The sequence below is a fragment of the Canis lupus genome, chromosome 9 (genome assembly GCF_011100685.1).
Source record: "Canis lupus familiaris isolate Mischka breed German Shepherd chromosome 9, alternate assembly UU_Cfam_GSD_1.0, whole genome shotgun sequence".
Lineage (NCBI taxonomy): Eukaryota > Metazoa > Chordata > Mammalia > Carnivora > Canidae > Canis > Canis lupus.
In genome coordinates, this window is record NC_049230.1 from 21,571,972 (window position 1) to 21,594,760 (window position 22,789).

Here is a 22,789-nt window from a genome sequence, read left to right on the forward strand (position 1 = left end):
CCAAATCCTCTCACCAGTCCAAACCTAAACAGCCCCACATATCACCATGTCCGGCTCCTGCTGTGGTTCCATCTGTTCCTCCCAGGGCTGTGGCACAGAATGCTGCCAGCCCTCCTGCTGCCAGCCCTGCTGCTGCCGCGACCCCTGCTGCTGCCGCCCCGTGAGCTGCCAGACCACTGTGTGCCGCCCCGTGACCTGCACCTGCCGCTGCACGCGCCCCATCTGTGAGCCCTGTCGCCGCCCTGTGTGCTGTGACCCCTGCTCCCTGCAGGAGGGCTGCTGCCGCCCCATCAGCTGCTGCCCCACGTCCTGCACTGCAGTGGTCTGCCGCCCCTGCTGCTGGGCCTCCACCTGCTGCCAGCCCATCTCTGTGCAGGCGCCCTGCTGCCGCCCCTCCTGCTGCCAGCCTGCCCCCTGCCGCACCACCTGCAGGACCTCCCCCTGCTGCTGAACCGCCCATTGAGAAATATTCCCAGTGTTCAGAAACATGCAAAAACACTTCCCACCCCAGAGGATCCTATGAGAGATACCTCCTTTGCAACTTACCTGCTCTTCAGTAACTAACTCAACAGTATCTGTCTATCCACTTTCCCACATAATTACCCAGTTAATATCGGCCTCTTCTATAACCTTTAGAAACATCCCAACTTTCATCATTTGAATTCCTGGCTTGAAAAAATGAGTGAACAAAGATCAAAATTCCTCTTGAATGGAGCTCTATCCTGCTGACTCATCATCACATCTCTGCTGTTACATGACGGGACATATTTTGAGGATATCATTATATTTATGCTAGGTTTTTACATGGCAAAATAATAAAAATTTTATTTCTGGTTATCAAAAATGTTTCTCTTTATTGTTTATTAATCTTCAAAAGCTTATTTTTAGTTTATGGTATGATAGGCAGAATCAGAAAAACCAGAGAAAAAAGGATTTTTCAAGGGCCATTTTTTTTTCAAGGGCCATTTTTAAGCTTTAGGAACAAATCAGGTTCAAGGTCTATAATTTTAATGGCAGTCAAATAATGCAAAACATCTCATGTGAGGCACCTCATAGTTCAAGCCATAGGTTTTATGGTAAAGCTGAGGAAATGGAGAGACTACAGCAGGTTTCTCTGAGCATGCACCTGACCCATGAACCATCCCCACACATGTGAAAAGAGGAAAAGCCTAAGTTAGACCCGCGTTTATATCCTGATTTAGAAAACTGTGCTGCGATTAATATAATTGGTACCTGGGAATCCCGAACCACTGAAGGCGTAGGCTGGAAGAACCACTATCATATCTTTTCCATGACTCTCCTCCCCCACCACTGTGGCTGATTCTAATGGAGTCACTGCTGCTGGGAAAAGGAGATTTGTAGTTTGGCTGGAACCATTCTAATTTAGAACCCCAAATGATTATTTTACCATTAAAACAATGCCAATATGTTGAAATAGTAAAACACTAATCCACACTGGATATGATTTTGTGGTTGTTAAACATTTTTAAGCTGACTAGGAAACTAACTACTATTGTTTTCCTGAGAAATATGCATTGAGTTCCCAACATATGCTCTAAAAGAGTTTTTTGGAATGTGCTGCTTGTCTGCTTGGGCATCTACCTACCCAGAGAGAGGAGGCAGGCCAGGTAAGCTTTGTGAAGGGTTGGAACTTGATTGACTTTGTTCACTGCTGGACTCCTACTGATCTGCACCATATTTGGCACATAGGATATAATCAGAATTTGGTGAATGAGGGAATGAATAAGTTCTACAGCATTGGAGGAGAGAGAAACATCTTTATCCCTCACTGATTCTCTCCTCATGCTGGATATGTGCATTCTTACAATAAAATAAATTAGCCACCTCACGATGGAAAGCATTTTTCTTGAAATATGGTAAAAACTTCTCAACAGGAAGTCCATTAGAATCAAAACATTTACATACACAATGGAGTTTTCTCTTTAGTAAGAGTTTAATGGTTTACTGTAGACAGGATGACAAGTCCAGTTTCTTTCTACATATTTTGAACACCATTTTAAAAGTTCTCTAACTACAGTTTTCTCCTCTCAGGATTTTTCCTTGTTAGCCTTCTAGGGAATTCCTTGTCTTAATATTTTCTCAGATGTAGAATTCTTTGTGTACTCCCAAGCTCATTGTTATTTTTGGATTGTGTTTGTTTCCACAGTAAATCCATGCCATGGTGAGCAACAGTGGTTGGTGTGATTCTGAGTAAACCTGCCAGAGGCTATGCAAGCAGAATGATCAGAAAGGAGGCTGACACCACAGTCCTCAGCCACAGATCTAGAACAGACTTAGTTATAAAGCAAAAGGTCAGAACCAGCAAATCCAGAGTCTACAAAATGGCTGTGTGAAATGATTTTCCTACAGTCCCAAACAATTGAGAATCACAATTGGCTCTGTAAGCAGGAATATGCTCAAGCATAGTGCATGGGGAGACACTGGAGCAAGACAGAGGTATGGGCAAAGCAGGCCTGGAGACCACCTTTGGTGGGGATCACTACCTGGGAGCTCTGTTGTGCTGGCAGACTGCAGCCTTCATCTAGATGGCAGTGTAGGGGCGAAGGGCAGGCTGCCCCCAAATGGGCCACCTAGGCATGAACATTTTTTTGAATTAAAAGCATTCAAACCCAGCAGATTCAGGAAATGCTCTTTACCTCTCCCTCAACTACCTGCTTTTACCAGGAAGAAAGCTATTAATAAGATTCCTTTTTATCTAAGACACTTATCTGCATAATAGGGCAACTTGTTTTCCAAACATCTCTTCTTATCTTTCTGCTGATGGTCTCTCTCCCCTCTGTATCCTCAGAAGCCTACCCCTCTCCTTAGCTCATATAAATATCAAGTTGCTTTCACTGTCTTCGGAATTTCCATGGCTTTGTGGATTCCCCATAAGTATGCTATTAAATTTTATTTTCTCCTATTGATCTGTCTCATATCAATTTGCATCTTAGTCCAGCTAGAAGGACCTTGGAGGTAGAGGAAATTCTTTCTTCTCATCAATGGCTTTGTTCATAGTGCCCTGTAACCCTTTAGTGATGTCCAACTTTGATGCTATCTCCTTAGGATATGTTTGGAATTTTAGAAAGCTTTGTGGGAGATAATTATTTGAATTGTTGAGAATATTGGGAAGACAGAGTCCTTTCAGATAGCTCTAAAAATTAGACATTTTATGAATACCAACTATTTTAAAAATATATTCACTGTTAAAATTCCTACATAAAAGACATTCCTTAATGCCAGGGAATACAGTAACCACATTCCATTCTTCAGCAACTTGGCCTTATGAATTATGTTCCCACAGATGTTTTTGCAATAAGTCCTGGCTCCAACACTAGTAGGCATATGACCTTAGACAAAGTCATACATGTGTAAAATGAGGAATCCAATACTTACCTCATAGGATTATTATGAAGAATAAATTAATACATTTATTTCTTTTAGCACAATATTTAGAATACAGTTATTAGAAGTCAATGATACTAGCTATCATGAAGATTAAAAAATGAAATTCACCATGGTTTGGAAAACCACAACTATGGAAAATAATGAGCACATATTTAAGACCAAAAAAAAAAAAAACCAAACAAACAAAAAAAACAGCCAAACTCACAGTAACAGAGAGTAGAACAGTGGTTACCAGAGGCTGGGTTTATATTCTACATTCTGAACATAAAGAACCAGATATGACTTGCCTAAAGTCTTACACCGAGTAGTGTTGGAGGCAATATTTATGGGGTATGGGGGGAAAGGAGATAAATAAGAAAAAAAAAACTGCAGTGGTCGTTGCCAGGGGCTGGGGAGAGGGGTTCAATTGGGAGTTAGTGTTTAATGGGCACAGAATTTCAGTGTTGCAAGATGAAGAGTTCTAGGGTTATCTGGGTGGCTAAGTTGGTTGAGCATCTGACTCTTGATTTCATCTCTGATCATGATCTCAGGGTCCTGTATGATCCAGTCAGTCCATACTGACTCATGCTCAGTATGAGTTCACTTGGGTTTCTCTCCCTCAGCCCTCCCCCTGCCACTCTAAATAAACAAACAAATAAAATCTTTTCATTTTAAATTTTTTGTCACCCAAGTCACCCAAGATGAAGAGTTCTAGGGGTATCTGGGTGGCTAAGTTGGTTGAGCATCTGACTCTTGATTTCATCTCTGATCATGATCTCAGGGTCCTGTATGGTCCAGTCAGTCCATACTGACTCATGTTCAGTATGAGTTCACTTGGGTTTCTCTCCCTCAGCCCTCCCCCTGCCACTCTAAATAAACAAACAAATAAAATATTTTCATTTTAAATTTTTTGTATATTTTTTAATTGGAGTTCGATTTGCCAATATATAACACCCAGTGCTCATCCTGTCAAATGCTCCCCTCAGTGCCCGTCACCCAGTCACCCTGTCTCCCCATCCACCTCCCCTTCCACTACCCATTGTTTGTTTCCCAGAGTTAGGAGTCTCTCATGTACTGTCACCATCTCTGATTTTTCCCCCAAAGAGTTCTAGTGATGGATGGTGCTGATGGTTCACAATAATACAAATGTACTTCATACCACTAAACTGTACACTTAAAAATGGCTCAGATAGTAAGTTTTATGTTATGTGTATTTTGCCAAAATAATAATAAAAAAAAAACTGGGGAAAAAATCCCACTGCTGAGAAGATGATAAGGTGCATTCCTGTAGCTCCAAAAAGTACACAGCAAAACTTATTTTCCTGAGAGACCATGACTTTTAAAATAGTCCCTTATTTTTTTTTTTCCTAAACTTAAGCTTAGGGAAAGCTTAAGCTTCCTTCCCTAAGGAGGGAACCTTAGCAGTGGAAACAGATACTCACAACTTGGGGAATTTACTTCCACTATTAGTAAGTAACCCTAAGAGCATGACAGCTACTTTGTGCTATCAAAACATCAATTGGCAAAAACATCACTGAATTATGAAGATAATTGGAAACTTTGAAGTTAGGGTCATTAAATTCATATTTGAACCATAAATAGCAAAATATAATGGGTCTCTATTAAATAAGGAAAGCAAATGGTGTTTCATGAGTAGGTGAGCACCTAAAAAAATGTCGAGGAAATTGGTAGCCTATCTAGTGCCATTTCAGAAAGAATAAACAATAAACAAGGAAGTGATCATGTGTCCATGGGAGACATCATCAGCACCTGGGCAGGGTATATAAAGGGCCCAAAGCAGGACAAAGACATTCACACCTGACAACACCCAAATCCTCTCACCAGTCCAAACCTAAACAGCCCCACATATCACCATGTCAGGCTCCTGCTGTGGTTCCATCTGCTCCTCCCAGGGCTGTGGCACAGAATGCTGCCAGCCCTCCTGCTGCCAGCCCTGCTGCTGCCGCGACCCCTGCTGCTGTCGCCCCGTGAGCTGCCAGACCACCGTGTGCCGCCCCGTGACCTGCACCTGCCGCTGCACGCGCCCCATCTGTGAGCCCTGTCGCCGCCCTGTGTGCTGTGACCCCTGCTCCCTGCAGGAGGGCTGCTGCCGCCCCATCAGCTGCTGCCCCACGTCCTGCACTGCAGTGGTCTGCCGCCCCTGCTGCTGGGCCTCCACCTGCTGCCAGCCCATCTCTGTGCAGGCGCCCTGCTGCCGCCCCTCCTGCTGCCAGCCTGCCCCCTGCCGCACCACCTGTAGGACCTCCCCCTGCTGCTGAGAAGTATATCATCATTGAGGGTCGCTAGTAGATGGTGAAGTCCATCCATCCTGCCCTTCAGGACAGAAAAGCATGACTTTTCCTGAGAAGCCCATTTCCCGTTTCTTCAAACTAACTCAGAGTACGCATTGGGGCCCCCTTTTCAGACCGACTACTGATGGGAGAGTACTCTGTCCTCTCAGGACCCCTGTCTAACTCCTCAATCATGTCTTCTGTTTTCTAATAAACTTAGTATTTCCAGCATAGAAATCGTGGTCTTTGTGATACTTCCTTTAAGTAGGTTTTGTCTCTCTCTTTTTTTGTTCAGACATATTCAAAGCAGGATGCAGAATAATTCTCTCAAATTGTTCACTGAAATAACTTAGGTCTGGGTAATCTCATTGTTCTTGTAAGGAGCATTTATAAGGCACAATATCCAAGTGAGAAAGGTAGGCATAGCTGTATCTTCACCACATATATAGAGTCACATGTGCTCACAATCCAGACATGCCAAACATCTGAGAGATGTCCTTTAACAACACTCGGTAAGGAGGCTGCATCTATTACATCCCTGGGCTCAAGTTTCATTCACTGAATGATACCTGTTAGTACAGCTTAGAAAACCTAGTATGTTAGAGGTGGTAAGACCCTTAGGCAACATCTGGCAAAACAAGTTTATGAAGTTGCAGAGCAATGAGTAATGAAAGATTAAGTAAGTTTCCTATAATATGATTATAATCACTGATGTTCAGAAAAGACCCAGGAGAACGTTAGCCCCCTGACATTAAGCCTTTAAGTCAAACACTTCCTCTTAGTATGGTAGGAGACACGTTTTTCTGCCCAGAGAAATTCTTGGATCTTTTGTGGCCAAGGATAACTGTGGCTTCACATAATTCTCTTCTATATGTTATAGATCTGGTGGTTATTTTGAATGTTATTTTGAGTGTTAACTCTTGAGGGTACTGAGTCCATACTGGCTCTCAAGGGTGCTTACTTTTGTGCCCAGGAACTGGGCAATGATGGCATTTTCCAAGCAAATTAATCAATTACAGGGCACCTGGGTGGCTCAGTCAGTTAGGCATCTGCCTTGGGTTCAAGGTCCTGGGATGGAGGCCCGCATCAGGGTCCATGCTTAGCCAGAGCCTGCTTCTTCCTCTCCCTCTGCCCCTCCCCTCCTTGCGCTCTCTCTCTCAAATAAAATGTTTTTTTTTTAAAAAATGAATTAATCACTGTCAACATACACATGTTTGTTGAGCATCTGCTATGATTAAGACACTGAGTTGACCATCCTGAGGGAATATGAAAGAGCAAAGAGGGCTTCTTCTTCAAAAAGGTTATAATGTATTTAGGGAGATGAGGTATAAATAAGAAAAAAGTTTAAAAAAAAAGTCAAATAGTACATAATGTAAGCAATATAAATATAGAAGATATGCCACAAATACTTTAAAATAGTTGAAGATTGTAAACCTACTAGGAAACATGATGCACTTATATTTATTGCCATATATTTAAATTGCAAATAAACTGTAAAATATTCAACTATTTTGTGAGGAAAAATGTATTGTGCATGTCTTTTTTTTTTAAAGATTTTATTCATTTATTCATGAGAGACCCAGAGAGAGAGGCAGAGACACAGGCAGAGGGAGAAGCAGGCTCCATGCAAGGAACCCTACATGAGACTCAATCCACGGACCCCAGGATCTCACTCTAGGCAAAAGGCAGGTGCCAAATTGCTGAGCCACCAGGGATCTCCGTAGTGTGCATGTCTATATATGTTTATGCCTAAAAATTACCTAAAATATTATGTAACAAAATCTAAGAGTAATTGGAGATAATATTCAGTATCTTCTTTATATTTTTCTTAATTACATAATTTCAATGAACATATATTTTCTTTTTAATTGAATGTACTGTCTAAAACCTCTATCTATTTGGGGAGAAATATTTAAAGTTTTCTCATGATTATGCTCTGCTTTTATTTATTTTAAAGATTTTACTTATTTATTTGACACAAAGAGAGAGAGAGCACAAGGAGAGGGAGAGGCAGAGGAACAGGGAGAAGCAGAGGAGCCTGCCCTCTCAGCACAGATCCTGAGGCGGGGCTCCATCCCAGGACACTGAGCAGAATCATGACCTGAGCCTAAGGCAGATACTTAACTGAAAGAGCCACCCAGGTGCCCCTATGCTATGCTTTTAGAAACCTACCTATCAGAGTCTAAATGGATTTAAAGCAGATAATTAGATAGTAGCTATCTGTACTTTTAAGAAGTACTTTATTATTTTTATTCCCCAAATGAATGAGAACATATAATGTTTGTCCTTCTCCGATTGACTTACTTCACTCAGCATAATACCCTCCAGTTCCATCCACATTGAAGCAAATGGTGGGTATATATTGAAAAGAATACCATTATGTTATGTAGGGTGGACTTTTCTGATATCTTTAAACTGATCAAATTATTAAACAGTCATTCGTATTTTAACTTTTCAAGATCATCTCAGTTGCATAAAATAAGAAGTGCAATTTGATATGTTCCAATTAAGAACTTTTTAAAATTGTTAGCAGTTTCAAATTACAGGTATAATTATTTTTGTCCATTTGTATAGACGACTGAGAATTAAGAACACAAGACAATATTTTCCATGTTAAAATTTGTTCATAATGCTATTGTTGAATGGTAGTGTTAAATAAAGCTCTACCATTAGTAATACAAAATATGTTGCCCATCACCCTCAGGAATCTGCCTGTATTACTTTTAAGTCTTTTTTTAAACGATGTTTTTCTAAGAGTTCACTCTGTGTTTGCATGGACTGTGGGGTTCTCAGTCGGGTTCAAGACACTATCCACAATTCCGACATATATGCTTCTTGTAAATTCTGCAACAATAACCTAACTCCCCTTTCCAGAAACTAGTGTTAAAAAGAGGGAGCTTCATATCTTCCTTCTAGGCATTTTTATTTTATGTCATGCTATTAATGAAACTCTCCAATAGATAATATTATTTAGAATATTTTCTGTGGTGACTGGGCAAACAGCTGGCCATTTGCCATATCAGATATGTTCATCTAATTCTAAACTCAAAATTTAGAGTTTATAAGGCACCCACATAACATGGCTTTTTAAAATATATTAATTTACCTAAGAAACATAAGACAGTTGATAAGCCAGGCACTGTTCTTCATGCTTGACAAATAGCAAAAAAAAAAAAAACAAACAAAAGCAAAAAGCAAAACAAACAAAAAAAAACCAATTTGATTGAAAAATGGGCAAAGGATCTGAATAGACATTTTCCCAAAAAAGACATACAAATGCCAACAAGGTGCTCAATATCAGTAATCATCAAGGAACTGCAAATCAAAACCACAATGAGATATCACCTCACACCTGTTAGAAAGACTAGTATAACAAGATAAGATACAACAAATGCTAGTGAAGATGTAGAGAAAAGGGAACCTTGGTAAGAATGTAGACTGGTATAATCACTGTGGAAAATGGCATGGACACTCCTCAAAAAATTAAAAATAGAACTACCATATGAGCTAGGCAATCCCACTTCTGGGTATATATCTGAAGGAGACAAAATTACGGTGTCAAAGAAGTATCTGCCTTCCCATGTTCATTACAGCATTGTTCACAAAAGCCAAGGCATGAAAGCAATGATAGATGAATAAAGAAAATGGGAAAACATGAGACATATGTATACACACACAGATACATGGCATAAATATATGAATAATATATATGTGGTGTGTGTGTATATTCCAAGAGAAGCCTTGGGATAACTGTGTTTTGTACATGCGTAATGAAGTATTATTCAGCCATAAAAAAAGAATGAAACCTTACCATTTGTAACAACATGGATGGACTTTGAGGGCACTATGCTAAGTGAAGTAAGTCAGAGAAAGACAAATATAATCTCACAGGTAGAATAAAAAACATCAAATTCATAGAAACAGAGCATAAAGGTGGTTGTCAGAGGCTGAGAGGTAGAAGAAATGGGAAGATTTTGGTCAAATGATACAAATTTTCAGTTACGAGTATCAGGGATCTTATGTACAGCATGGTGACTAGTTAACAATACTATATTGTACATTTGAAAGTTGCTATGAGAGTAAAGCTTTAATCTTCTCACCATAAAAACAATAATAACAAAAGATAATTACGTGGGGTACGGTGAAGAATGTGTTGACTAACCTTATTGCAGTAAGCATCTTGCAATATATACATGCACCAAATCATCACAATGTACACTTCAAGCTTACACAATGTTGTATGTCACTTATATCTCAATAAAGCTGGGACAAAGAAAAAGAAGAACAACAAAAAAAGAGCAGAATATACAAGTTTTTATCTTGGTTCTGGTTACTGCTTTTAAAAAAAAGTCATGTGGGTCCCTGGATAAGAGATAGAACATGAAATATGAGAGAGTTGAAGGTCTTCATTGATGAGACCATGCTTCATTTCTCCCTCTTCTGTCTCCTCAGTTATGACTATACACTCAGTCAGTTTACATTCCTTTTAAACTTTTAAAATTATGTTTAAAATTCCATTTGGGGAGCTTTAGTTCCTGGGGCTTGAGGTACATTCTTTTGAATGATGGGAATGATCCTAAAGTGACTCAAAACCCTGCCTGGTGAATAATAAGAGGGAAAAGCTGAAAAGTAACGAGACTTCTTCCCCACCATGCAATTCTCCAAGAGCCTCTGATGACCCTTCCCTAAGAAGCATGTCTACCACACTTCTAGCAGTACTGTCACAGAACAGCTATGCAGTCCCCTACATAAGTTTTCTGATCAATGTATTGTCTACGTCAGCAATGCTGGTTGGAAACCCTCCATCTTGTCAGTCATAGTGCCCATGTCAAATATATTAAGAAAAAATTTCCCATTACATGATTCTTTTTTTTTTTAAAAAAAATTTTTTTTTTTATTTATTTATGATAGTCACAGAGAGAGAGAGAGAGAGAGAGAGAGAGGCAGAGACACAGGCAGAGGGAGAAGCAGGCTCCATGCACCGGGAGCCCGACGTGGGACTCGATCCCGGGTCTCCAGGATCGCGCCCTGGGCCAAAGGCAGGTGCCAAACCGTTGCGCCACCCAGGGATCCCCATTACATGATTCTTTATCATATACACAAGAAAGGCAAATATAAAAAAAAATGTCATGTCTCAGAGATAAAAATCAACATTCTGTAGCCAGAAGGACCACAGTTGCTCAAGCCTGAACAGAAGAAAAGAAAAGAAAAACAATGGAGGGCAGCTGTGGATATTTTATTCCAATTCTTAGCTGTTTTACAAAAATAACCTTTTATCTTTCCCAACAAGTTATCTGAGCTGCAGTCTTATTCAAGGTACATGCATTCCATTATCAAGTGATAGGTCAATAAAGTCCTAAGGAGTCTACACCCAAGGACATGTCTAATACCTGTCTGATTCACATACAGGTTTCTCAGGGCATCTCCTAAGAGTCAAATACAAGATCCAGTCAGTACTCTAGAAACCCCTATATATTTGATTTATTTTAAAACTTGCAGTTCTTTTAGGATCATTTTCTCCAAGATTCATCAGGTGCTTATCTACCCAAAATATGCATCAAGAGCTGCTCTCACCTAAAATGACTGTGAGTGCTTAGATTTTGATGATGAACAGCATGTATATATCCATATTTAGGAATGCAACAAGAGTTCTTTAATGAGATCATGAGTATGTCACAAGCAATGCAATCATTTAGTCAAAACAAAATCCTACTTAATTGGCCAAAAGATAAATGGGGGGGGGTGTCATCAGCACCTGGGCAGGATATATAAAGGGCCCAAAGCAGGACAAAGACATTCTCACCTGACAACATCCAAATCCTCTCACCAGTCCAAACCTAAACAGCCCCACATATCACCATGTCCGGCTCCTGCTGTGGTTCCATCTGCTCCTCCCAGGGCTGTGGCACAGAATGCTGCCAGCCCTGCTGCTGCCGCGACCCCTGCTGCTGTCGCCCCGTGAGCTGCCAGACCACCGTGTGCCGCCCCGTGACCTGCACCTGCCGCTGCACGCGCCCCATCTGTGAGCCCTGCCGCCGCCCTGTGTGCTGTGACCCCTGCTCCCTGCAGGAGGGCTGCTGCCGCCCCATCAGCTGCTGCCCCACGTCCTGCACTGCCGTGGTCTGCCGCCCCTGCTGCTGGGCCTCCACCTGCTGCCAGCCCATCTCTGTGCAGGCGCCCTGCTGCCGCCCCTCCTGCTGCCAGCCTGCCCCCTGCCGCACCACCTGCAGGACCTCCCCCTGCTGCTAAGAAGTGTACCGACTGTCTAGAACAAGCTATCAACTTTCTGAAAACGTAGTACTCCCATCTCTGCCTAACAAACCTCCTGCCCTGAACTATCAAGACCCCAAGTCAACCAGAGGTTGAATGGAAATACAGGCTCACTTATTAAGACTTGGGCTGTTCTCAAGTCTTTGTAACACTATCAACTCCCTTCTTCCCACTGTAGATCTTAGATCTTGTGGCATGCTTCTTTTCTAATAAACTTCTCATCTTTGGCCTAGAAAATACATTTTTGGTTTTACTTGTTCATTCTAATTTTTTTCATTAAGTTTATTTTTTATTTTACTTAAATCAATTTGCCAACATATAAAATATACTGATTGCCTACATCTGCAAGTCACAGGCTAGATGGTATATGATAAAATTAAAATTGAGTTGAAAATGCTCCCCTCTTCAAGAAACTTCTAGGGAGATAAATGAAATTCACAATGATGCAACTAAAAATTATAAAATGAAAAAAAAAAGTACGACATACATTGATGTCAACAGAGAAATCGGTATTGACTAGGGAGGGAGAACAAGGAAAACTGAGAAGGGAGCTAGCATTTTGTATAGGTTAACATTTTGACATGCAGGTATAAAAGATGATAGCATTCTCAACACTGGTAATAATACACATGAAGGTATGGAGAGAGGGACTGTTCAGAGGATAGTTTGGCTGGGAACACTGGATATATGTAGAATGATAGTGGAAAATAAATTTGGAAAATGTGTATGCTTTGAATACTAACCAAAGGAGTATGCCCTTAGTGCAGTAAGTACTAGGGAGCTGTTGAAAGTCTTGGGGCAAGTGAATGGCACAAAGGGTATTCTTATGGTAGCTGCTTATCAAAAATAAGGCCAAAGGCTAGACATATAATAGCTATACAGAAACAATTCAAGAGGCCATTGTACTGGTCCAAGTGATATACAGTAAGAACTGACCTACAATGATAGCCATGGAATAAAGAAGACACAAAGAGTAGGGCAGACATAGAAACTCAGAAGATATATTACCTAATTGTGGGAAACAAATAGTTAAGAATGAAATGTGTTGGAATGCCTAGGTGGCTCAGCAGTTGAGCATCTGCCTTCAGCTGAGGGTGTGATCCTGAGGTCCTGGGATCAAGTCCCTTAACAGTCTCCCTGCAGGGAGCCTGCTTCTCCCTCTGCCTATGTCTCTGTCTCTCTCTCTGTCTCTCATTAATAAATAAATAAAATCTTTTAAAAAATCAAATGTGTTATTGCAGCTTTAGGTAAAACTCTTTTGTGAGAAGACACCTAAAAGAATCTTAACATATTCATGCTTATTTACTGTATGTTTACTACTCCATAGCATTTCTGCCCACTACTAGTATTTCTCTTCTTGAGCTATTCTAAAGTATTTTTTAAAAATAAGGAGACAAAGAGTTTTAATACTTAATTGATCCTGGAAAACAGCATGGTATAAAATAAAATGAATTGATGTAGGAGGGAGAGATAGAAGTTTTATACCCAGCTCTTCTGGCTGTCTATTGTGTGAATTAACCAAGTCACTAATCTCTCCAAAATGCAGCCACTCCTAGACTCAGTAGTATTCTAACATCATCTGATGCCAAGAGGAAATTAAAAGCAGTCTATACCAAAAAATCAGTGTTCCAACTTAAAACTATAAGGATGGATGTTAGTATATTTGAATCTTTTCCTCGATTCATCCCTCCTATCAGTACTACAATGATTTGTACACTAGAGCAAGATATGAGGCAGACAGATTGAACCTCCCTTCTGCACAACCCTTTAGTGCTCTGTGCATAATATGATGATTTAATAAACATTTGATACTTATAAAAACAATGATGTCAGTTTCTTTTAAAAAATGTCAGTTTCTATAACTATACAATCAAATGTTTGGACAAAACAATTTATTGTTTTTGATCTCTGATACTTGATGATTCCTTCAACCACTTTTCAACTTCATACATGTGGTCATGGTTATCATATGACATGAATATCTTTCTTGATACTGGCATGAATCACATTCTAATGTAATTCTATCACTGTTCAAACCAATACTTCCACCTCATAAAAAGCTAACTATGTGCTTCTATTCAAGATTGGAAGGAAAGAATAAACCTACCACAAATAGCAATAATATGCTCTTTTGGCCACCACTTCTTTTTTCATTTCCCCCCATGTAAACACTACACATTCTTCTTTTGACAACATGTTCTTTCTTTTGGTAACCACCAAAACTGTTTCAAATTTATTTTCCTGAATGTATATCCAGCTTTCTGGCTATGTACTGTGTAAATGGAGCAGCTAGTCACTTACCTCTCCAAATTATAGTCATTCCTAGATTCAACAGTATTCTAACATTGGCTGGTGGTGAGGGGAAATTAAAAGTGGTCTATATCAAAAGATCAATCCTTTTCCACTTATACCTATTGAATGATATTTGATCATTCATTTCCTACCCTGCCTTATATGCACTGTAATCCAGAAAGGTTATTTCCTAACTTCTGCTTTTCCTTTTAGTGGTTCCCCTTCATAAATTCAATTGTTGTGCTCTTTGGTCTAATATCCTTTCACAGGACACATGGTGATTACATAAATTGAAAATAAATCCCACTTATGAGAAATAAATACTATCTAGATAATCTATATAGCAGTGATTTTTATCATTCATAGAAAAATATAAATTACACTTACATTTCTGTGTAGTATTTTCCTCATTAATGGCTATGAATTTTAGGCTTTCTTTTAAATTTTGGCTAATAAAATATCCATAGTAAATTGGAATGGAACAGTTTTTGTTCTCTACATCTTCCTGAGTGATGTTTTCTCAAGTCTGAAGTGTGAGATTCAGGAGAGATCATGGAAATTGGGAGAGATTCAATTTCTGGAAAAATCTATGGATTTCTATCAATGTGAAGTTTATCAGAGTTTCTATCTGACTAACTGTAAAGACTATAATCTTAATTATAGTCAATTTCCATGATCTCTCCTGAATCTCACACTTCAGACTTGAGAAAACATCACTCAAAATGTCTTACATAAGAAAGTCAATTGTTACTAATTTTTTCTGGAGACTTGAGTTTGGTGAATATGACCCTAAAATCACATCATCTTATGAGTGAGAGTCACTTTGTCAGGTGATGCAGAATGGAAGCTGAGACTTAAGGAGAAATTACAGCATTGTTTGGAAATGAAACAATAACATTTCTATTAAGGATGAAACATTTAGTGAATATTAGCTGAGCAATAAGGAAAAACCAATCTGAGGATGCATTTAAAATAACTCAATATTTGAACAATCAAAGGACTCTGGAAAAGCTTGTTTAAAGAGTAACAAGATAAAAATGCTGTCCACCACAAACAAAGGAACTGGCCAAGACCTATAAAAGGCCCAAGTGGAATAAGCAGCTCTCACTCAGAAACTCCACTAAGCAACCCAACTCTCAACCCAGCTCCTGACCATGGCCTGCTGCTCCACTAGCTTCTGTGGATTTCCCACCTGCTCCACCAGTGGGAACTGTGGCTCCAGCTGCTGCCAGCCTAGCTGCTGTCAGACCAGTTGCTGCCAGCCAACCAGCTGCCAGACCAGCTGCTGCCAGCCAACTTGCTGTCAGACCAGCTGCTGCCAGCCCAGCTGTGGGACTGGCTGTGGCATTGGTGGTGGCCAGGAGGGTGGCAGTGGAGCTATGAGCTGCCGAGTCAGGTGGTGCCGCCCTGACTGCCGCGTGGAGGACACCTGCCTGCCCCCCTGCTGCGTGGTGAGCTGCACACCCCCAACCTGCTGCCAGCTGCACCATGCCCAGGCCTCCTGCTGCCGCCCATCCTACTGTGGACAGTCCTGCTGCCGCCCAGCCTACTGCTCCTACTGCTGCCAGCCCACCTGCTGCCAGCCCACCTGCTGCCAGTCTACTTGTTGAAAACCTCATTCTAAAGGAATCCTGAGAAACCGGTACTTCAAAATGAGCCAATGTAGAGTCCCAACAACATCTGAGCTCTAATACTCAAAATCCAGCTTGCAAACTCTTATCACATGGCTACATAATTTTCCTAAGATGTGAATTAATTTATAATCGAAGACCAAAAATATTTCATAAACGTCGATATGAACAGAAGTCCTACAAGTTTAAGAGAAATATGTAAAATTTTACTATAAATGTCTGAAGCAGCTCAACAGCTCTTTGGAGTTGGGATTTAATAAAATTTTTATTCTTCAGTGATGTAGTCATTGTTGGAGCTTTCTTTTCTTTGGAATTTTTTATTGCTATTGGGGTACTTGGATTTTTCAAAATCTCAATAACTATGCTATGACAGTATGGTTTTTCTTAATTTTTGTCCTGTTATAAAGGTCTTTGAAAGATGGTTTTTCTTTGTTTTACCATTAAATAGTCTAATATCTGCAGCCAAAATCTATGATTAAAAGAATCTATCAGAAAAAAAAAAGAATCTATCAGTATTTAAGAATTATTCCCCAAGGTCCTCACATATGCAAACTGATGGGCTAGGTGTTCCAGAAGATCAATTTTACAAAAAGGAATTTTTATGTCATTTAGCTTCTTGAGGTGTTACTAAATCTTTTTATTTCAGTCACATGACTCAGTGTACAATTCTTTCAATTATCAAGGGTATAAAAGGGTAATACATAATTGGAAAGACAGTAAACATAAGATTTCAAATTACTAGCATAAGATGTAAAGGCATCCTGAGTTCTTGTCACTACTTGGTAACTAAGAATCTATGGATTCTTGAGCAAGGCCTTTTGCCTGCCTGGGCACCAGTTGAAAGCCTGGAAAATAAGAGAATTGACTTTCATTGCTTACAACATCCCTCTCAGGCAGAGGATAGATTATTTCCTAAACAGGTAATAATGCACTGACAATTAGTCTCTTCAGATACCCAATAGGGAAAAAGTATTCAGTGGTCAAATAATGTTGCATGCATTTTCACCATTTTAAGGTTTATATAAAGCACAATAGAATATTAAAGAAAGCTCTAAAACTATTATTCCCAAGTTGATTTAATCAGGGAATCTTCCATTTATTTATTATTAACTAACATCCTGTAACACTAGTATTCTTCAAAATATACTTTGGAAAATGATGAAAGGGAATTTCAACTAATGTTTCTCTAACATCTATACAGTTCTTTCATGTATTGTTAAGTAGAAAACAAATATTCATTACAGGAAGGGTTTAAGCAAGCATGATACTGGCATTCACTATGTCCAGTCTTATTCTAATCTCCAGAGAGAGAGGTCTAGAATGAAGCATGGATGAAATAAAAAAACACATAGTAAGACCTTCCATTTTAATGGATAAAATCAAAGTGGTAAATGAGTGGCAGGAGATAAAGGGAAATGGGGAATGATTACTAAAGATTATTAGCTGATGAAAAAGTTTTTAAGCTAGAGAAAGGAATGGCGGTTGCAAAACATTATGGATGCACTAAAAGTCATTCAATTGTACATTTTAAAATGGTTTAGTATACATTATGTGAATTTCACTTCAACTTAAAAAACTAAGTCAAAGGCATGGGGTTTCCACTAACACGACTTACCAGCATTAGAAAAAAAGCACCACCTTTAGGTAGACACAGTCTATAGAATATACAGCTTACTGAGCCTATAGGATCTTTGTGTGAAAAAGGCTCTCCCTCCTCTGAGAGGACAGAGCCTCCCATCAGGGCACAACCTACACATTCATACACAATGTGTCTAAAACATGTTCAACACTCTACGTCCCTCATATACCACTCTCTTAGCTTCCAACAGATTAGGAAGACTTAGGTTGGATGCACCTTTTACTTAGAAGGGCTTCAGCTTGAAGCACCAAAAGAGCCAAGTGGACATGCAGAAGAGAAGAAGATCTTATTACTTGATATAGAATAAAAAATGGGGGATGTTCAACTGGTTGGCATATCAACCATATCTTATCACTCAGGAAAGTAAGGCAGAGGCAACTGAATTAGAGAACTAGTAAAATGGACTTTAAGGAATTGAGAGAAGCCCCAAAATTTACAATAAGAAACTCAGAACCTTGATCTCTTAAAGAAAAATAACTCAATATATAAGTATCTATAAACAGAAGGTAAACATTCAATAATAAAAACATAAGGGAAGGGAGAAGAAATGTGTGGGAAATATCAGAAAGGGAGACAGAACGTAAAGACTGCTAACTCTGGGAAACGAACTAGGGGTGGTAGAAGGGGAGGAGGGCGGGGGGTGGGAGTGAATGGGTGACGGGCACTGGGGGTTATTCTGTATGTTAGTAAATTGAACACCAATAAAAAATAAATTAAAAAAGAAAAAAAACAGAAAAAAACAAACAAACACATCCTTTCTTCTTTTGGTACTACTGTGTCTGGGCCCCATCACTTAAATGAAGTAATGAAAACCAAAGAGAATAAGCAAAGTAATAAAATAGTTTTAAATGTAAAATGACTGGCATTCTTTTCTCAAAGAAGACCACAGATAGAGATATCCAGCATTTAAACAGGACATAAAATCTACACAGAAACATCATGAATGATTATAACTTCTTACTCTATTTGTATGAGAACCAATCAAGAAGAAATGGATTTAAGCGGTAGGAGAAAATAATTTTATTTTCTTAATTTATTTGGGAAGGTAAGGGAATGTTCAGATTTGTCTGTGGCAGAGGAGTAGAATTCTCAAATTTTAAGTGTCATACCTTATGTGATGGTTAATCTTATGTATCAACTTGACTGGTTTAAAGGAGATATGGTTTAAAAGAGAGCTGGTAAAACATGATTCCTGGGTATGTCTGTGAAGGTGTTCACAGAAGGAATTCACATATGAGTCTGCAGAATGAGTAAAGAAGATTGTCTTCACCAATGTGGGTGGGTATCATCTACTCCATTGAGACCCGGAATAGAACAAAAAGGCAGAGAAAGGGTGAACTGTTCTATAGCTCAAGCTGGGACATCCATTTTCTGCCTTTAGACTTCACTGCTCCTGGTGGGACTTCTCAGGCTCCATATCTGTGTGAGCCAATCCCTCACAATAAATACACACACACACACACACACACACACACACACACACACACACACACACATCCTATTAGTTCTGTTTCTCTGGAGAACACTTACTAGAACATCTTATTCTTAATAATTCTCTGAAGGCAATTAAAGCCCAGAAACATGAAAACTGAGTTAAGTTTTGCACCAATGTTAGATGCTAAAAACAGTGCCACACCAGAAAAGTACAGAAATAGAGATTTAACCAACAACATTACTATCTCCAGTGCCTTTATCAGGAGGTATTTCAACTCCTCAAACATCTGAATTGTTTGCAAGGGGAGATAAATGTTTTTAGTATCAGAGATTCTACTGAATTTAAATATGAATTAAATAGCTCCTGAGATTGTAATGGTGACAAACCTACATATTCCAAACATCCAAGGTGGAAAAATTAGCTAATCAAAGAATCTGTGATGTAGATTTGCTTAAGGAGAGGAGGCAAAAAATTCACATACCTTTTAACTCAAAATTTGATGTGGGATTTGAAAGTGTCTTAATTTTGACTTGGGAAGAATTATGATCTTAACTCAAAACTGTCATTTCTGGAGAAGCAGGACTGAACACCTGGTATTCTGATTCAACCTGTATAAGTAGCATTTTAAAATTCATTTCCCTATAATAGAATCCATACTCAACAGAGACCAGGTCACCTTTCATTGCACCTGCACAAATTCAATTATATTAGCTTTCAGTGAGTTGGACTAGTTTCTAATATGTACAGTAAACTGCATATTGCAGATCTAACACACATGCTCCAGTGTTAATACACTGAGTGTGATTTTTATGCAGTTAAGGACATTTAAACTATAGGACATTCTAATATCAAAATTTAGATAAAGTCACAAGTCAAATAGGTTAATAACCTTTTTAGCACTTGAGATTTTCTTGAAATGTGCTTATTATATAGTTAAAAAAATAAAATTTTCAGAGAAGCCTCTAATTGTGTTGTTACTTACCCTAAATGCTGCCTTTCTTCCTTTGACTCTAAAAAAAGTTTGAAAGTGGGCCACATTTTTACATCTTTTCTTACCCTTTGATTTTCTCTACAACAATTGCTTACATTTGGAAAACAGAGCATTTTTTAAGATTTTATTTATTTAAGAGAGAGAGTGTGTGCATGTGTGTGAGAGAGAGAGAAAGAGAGAGAGAGAGAGGGAGAGATCACAAGCAGGGAGGAGGGCAGAGACAGAGGGAGAAGCAGACTCTCCACTGAGCAGGGAGTTCAGTGTCCATCCTAGGACACTGGGATCATGACCTGAGCAGAAGGCAGAAACTTAACCGACTGAGCCACCCAGGCACCCTGGAAAAAAGTATTGACTATAGTGGTTGAAAGAGTTTAGTCTGGAGTCAGATGATGTGGGTTCAAATCTCAGATTCAGGGCAGCCCAGGTGGCTCAACGGTTTAGCGCTGCCTTCGGCCCAGGGCATGATCCTGGACACCCGGGATCAAGTCCCACATCGGGCTCCCTGCATGGAGCCTGCTTCTCCTTCTGCCTGTGTCTCTGCCTCTTTCTCTCTCTCTCTGTCTCTCATGAATGAATAAATAAAATCTTTAAAAAAATTCAGATTCACCACTTCTTGCTGTGAAACTAGGCAAGAGATGTAAATCTGTTTGAGGCTCAGTTTCATTACATGGATGATGGGAGTAGCTATAGGCGTGGCTCATGGGATCGCAGTAAAAATTAAATGAACTGATACAGGCAAAGTAGTCAGAACCATTTGGGCACCCAAGTGCTCCAGAAACTGTGATCAGTAACAATTCATCCACATTTCTCAGTCACCCAAAAAGCATCCCTTTCTGGCCAGCTGGATCACTTTGTTTCATGGTCAAATTGAAGATAAGAAAGATAAATGGGCAGTAGTTGACATCAGGGCCATGTTGCTGGGAATTAAACTGTCATGTGAGGCCCAAGAGCTCGATTATTAGGATCAACATTGAGTAATACTGACACTCCTTAAAGATGAGGCATTATTGGTCATTGCCCATTATTCTTAGGGCAATGACCAAATTTTAACAAATATGAGGGACTGTGGGATGTGTAGCCAATGAATGCCAATGATTACTTGACTGTGGTAAAGAATACTAATTGTAGACCAAATAAAATGAACTTTAAAAGCCTTTTAGAGGTTGAAAAATAACTCAGGAACAGGGAAATTATTATTCAGAGACAGATTATTTATACACAGACAAGAAAGAGATTTTGAGAATTATGTAAATCATAGCTAGCCAAGCCTTATAAAAGGCCCAGCATGGAAGTCACTACCAAATCTCAAAAACTTCTCTTAGCAACCCAGCTCTCAACCTAAGTTCTGACCATGGCCTGCTGCTCCACTAGCTTCTGTGGATTTCCCACCTGCTCCACCAGTGGGAACTGTGGCTCCAGCTGCTGCCAGCCTAGCTGCTGTCAGACCAGCTGCTGCCAGCCAACCAGCTGCCAGACCAGCTGCTGCCAGCCAACTTGCTGTCAGACCAGCTGCTGCCAGCCCAGCTGTGGGACTGGCTGTGGCATTGGTGGTGGCCAGGAGGGTGGCAGTGGAGCTATGAGCTGCCGAGTCAGGTGGTGCCGCCCTGACTGCCGCGTGGAGGACACCTGCCTGCCCCCCTGCTGCGTGGTGAGCTGCACACCCCCAACCTGCTGCCAGCTGCACCATGCCCAGGCCTCCTGCTGCCGCCCATCCTACTGTGGACAGTCCTGCTGCCGCCCAGCCTGCTGCTCCTACTGCTGCCAGCCCACCTGCTGCCAGCCCACCTGTTGTGAGCCCACCTGCTAAAAGCCAGGTTGTTGATTTTTGATTTGAAGTTTCAACTTCCAAATCAATTCATGAACTAATTTTCTCTTCCACTAATCATGGACCACTAACAAATTCTTGAACTTTTATTTGGATTTTGTTGTGGGGGATACCACACATTTGGGCCTCACAGATCTATCTGATTCCATTCAATTCTGGAAAGACCTCATTCTCCCCACTGAGGTTGCCAAAATATAAATTTAACTCAAGAAATTGCCTTCAGGACGCATGTGAATTTACTCTCTATGACTCAGTGCCACCGATGCCACAGAAGAACCATCTGTCCTTCTCAGATATGTACACCTCCTCTATGCCACCATTCTGCAAGCTGCAGTTTTTATGAAAGGGAATTAATATACCAAGGTCTATTAAATTTTATTTGGTGCAACAAACATACCTATTCTTCTTCATTGAGTGTGTTCTTTATATGTATTTCATAAAAAGTCACTAAAGATTTTAGTCTGTTTTGGATATCCCACATTGCTGTCTAGGAAATTTAATCAGATCCAATGGATGTTAATCCCCATAGAAAGATAAAGCAAAGGCAGTTATATAGGGCCTCAGAAGTGGCACAGGCTCTATTTCCAAATCTTGACCTCACAAAATGTTTCCATAGAGTTACAGAAATCGGGAACTCTGAATCCAGAGCCAGAATATGATGTATTTTTTTCAAGTCTATTAGAGGAATGCTCTTTCAGGCTATCTTCAAACTGTGGTAACATAAACTAGTATATTACACTCTTCCATTTATATGTAGCCTTGAAGAGTAAAGCAAGAGAGCTATAAGTTAGGGAAGACTCTCTGAGGAAATATACTTTTGGTTAGATAGAAAATTTTACTTTTCTTTTTCCAGTTTCTAAACTGAAAGTGAAGATAATAACGTAACGAATTTGGTTTAAAATTTTCAAAAAATAAAAAATAAAATAAAATTTTCACTTAGAAATACATACATTTATTATACATACACATGCATTTATACATACTACACAACAAATGTAAGTTTAACATACAATGAATGTACACATATT

General features: G+C 39.7%; 5 protein-coding genes across 5 annotated transcripts; all 5 read left to right on the forward strand.

Annotated features, from left to right (window-relative positions):
- Positions 1-844, forward strand: LOC100685403 (keratin-associated protein 2-3-like). Its single transcript, XM_038546131.1, has one exon. It carries the CDS (start codon positions 47-49, stop codon positions 449-451), a length of 405 nt encoding a protein of 134 aa, XP_038402059.1. The 5' UTR covers positions 1-46; the 3' UTR covers positions 452-844.
- Positions 845-5,212: 4,368 nt separating this feature from the next.
- On the forward strand, positions 5,213-5,915 carry LOC608045 (keratin-associated protein 2-3-like). Its single transcript, XM_038546130.1, has one exon. The coding sequence runs from the start codon at positions 5,262-5,264 to the stop codon at positions 5,664-5,666; it is 405 nt and encodes a 134-aa protein (XP_038402058.1). The 5' UTR covers positions 5,213-5,261; the 3' UTR covers positions 5,667-5,915.
- A 5,575-nt stretch (positions 5,916-11,490) lies between these two features.
- Positions 11,491-12,187, forward strand: LOC102157302 (keratin-associated protein 2-3-like). The gene has a single exon (XM_038546132.1). The coding sequence runs from the start codon at positions 11,538-11,540 to the stop codon at positions 11,925-11,927; it is 390 nt and encodes a 129-aa protein (XP_038402060.1). The 5' UTR covers positions 11,491-11,537; the 3' UTR covers positions 11,928-12,187.
- Positions 12,188-15,324: 3,137 nt separating this feature from the next.
- Positions 15,325-16,146, forward strand: LOC119873184 (keratin-associated protein 9-3-like). Its single transcript, XM_038547365.1, has one exon. The coding sequence runs from the start codon at positions 15,395-15,397 to the stop codon at positions 15,848-15,850; it is 456 nt and encodes a 151-aa protein (XP_038403293.1). The 5' UTR covers positions 15,325-15,394; the 3' UTR covers positions 15,851-16,146.
- A 5,108-nt stretch (positions 16,147-21,254) lies between these two features.
- On the forward strand, positions 21,255-22,169 carry LOC102151604 (keratin-associated protein 9-3-like). The gene has a single exon (XM_038547366.1). The coding sequence runs from the start codon at positions 21,288-21,290 to the stop codon at positions 21,741-21,743; it is 456 nt and encodes a 151-aa protein (XP_038403294.1). The 5' UTR covers positions 21,255-21,287; the 3' UTR covers positions 21,744-22,169.
- The last annotated feature ends 620 nt before the right edge of the window (positions 22,170-22,789 follow it).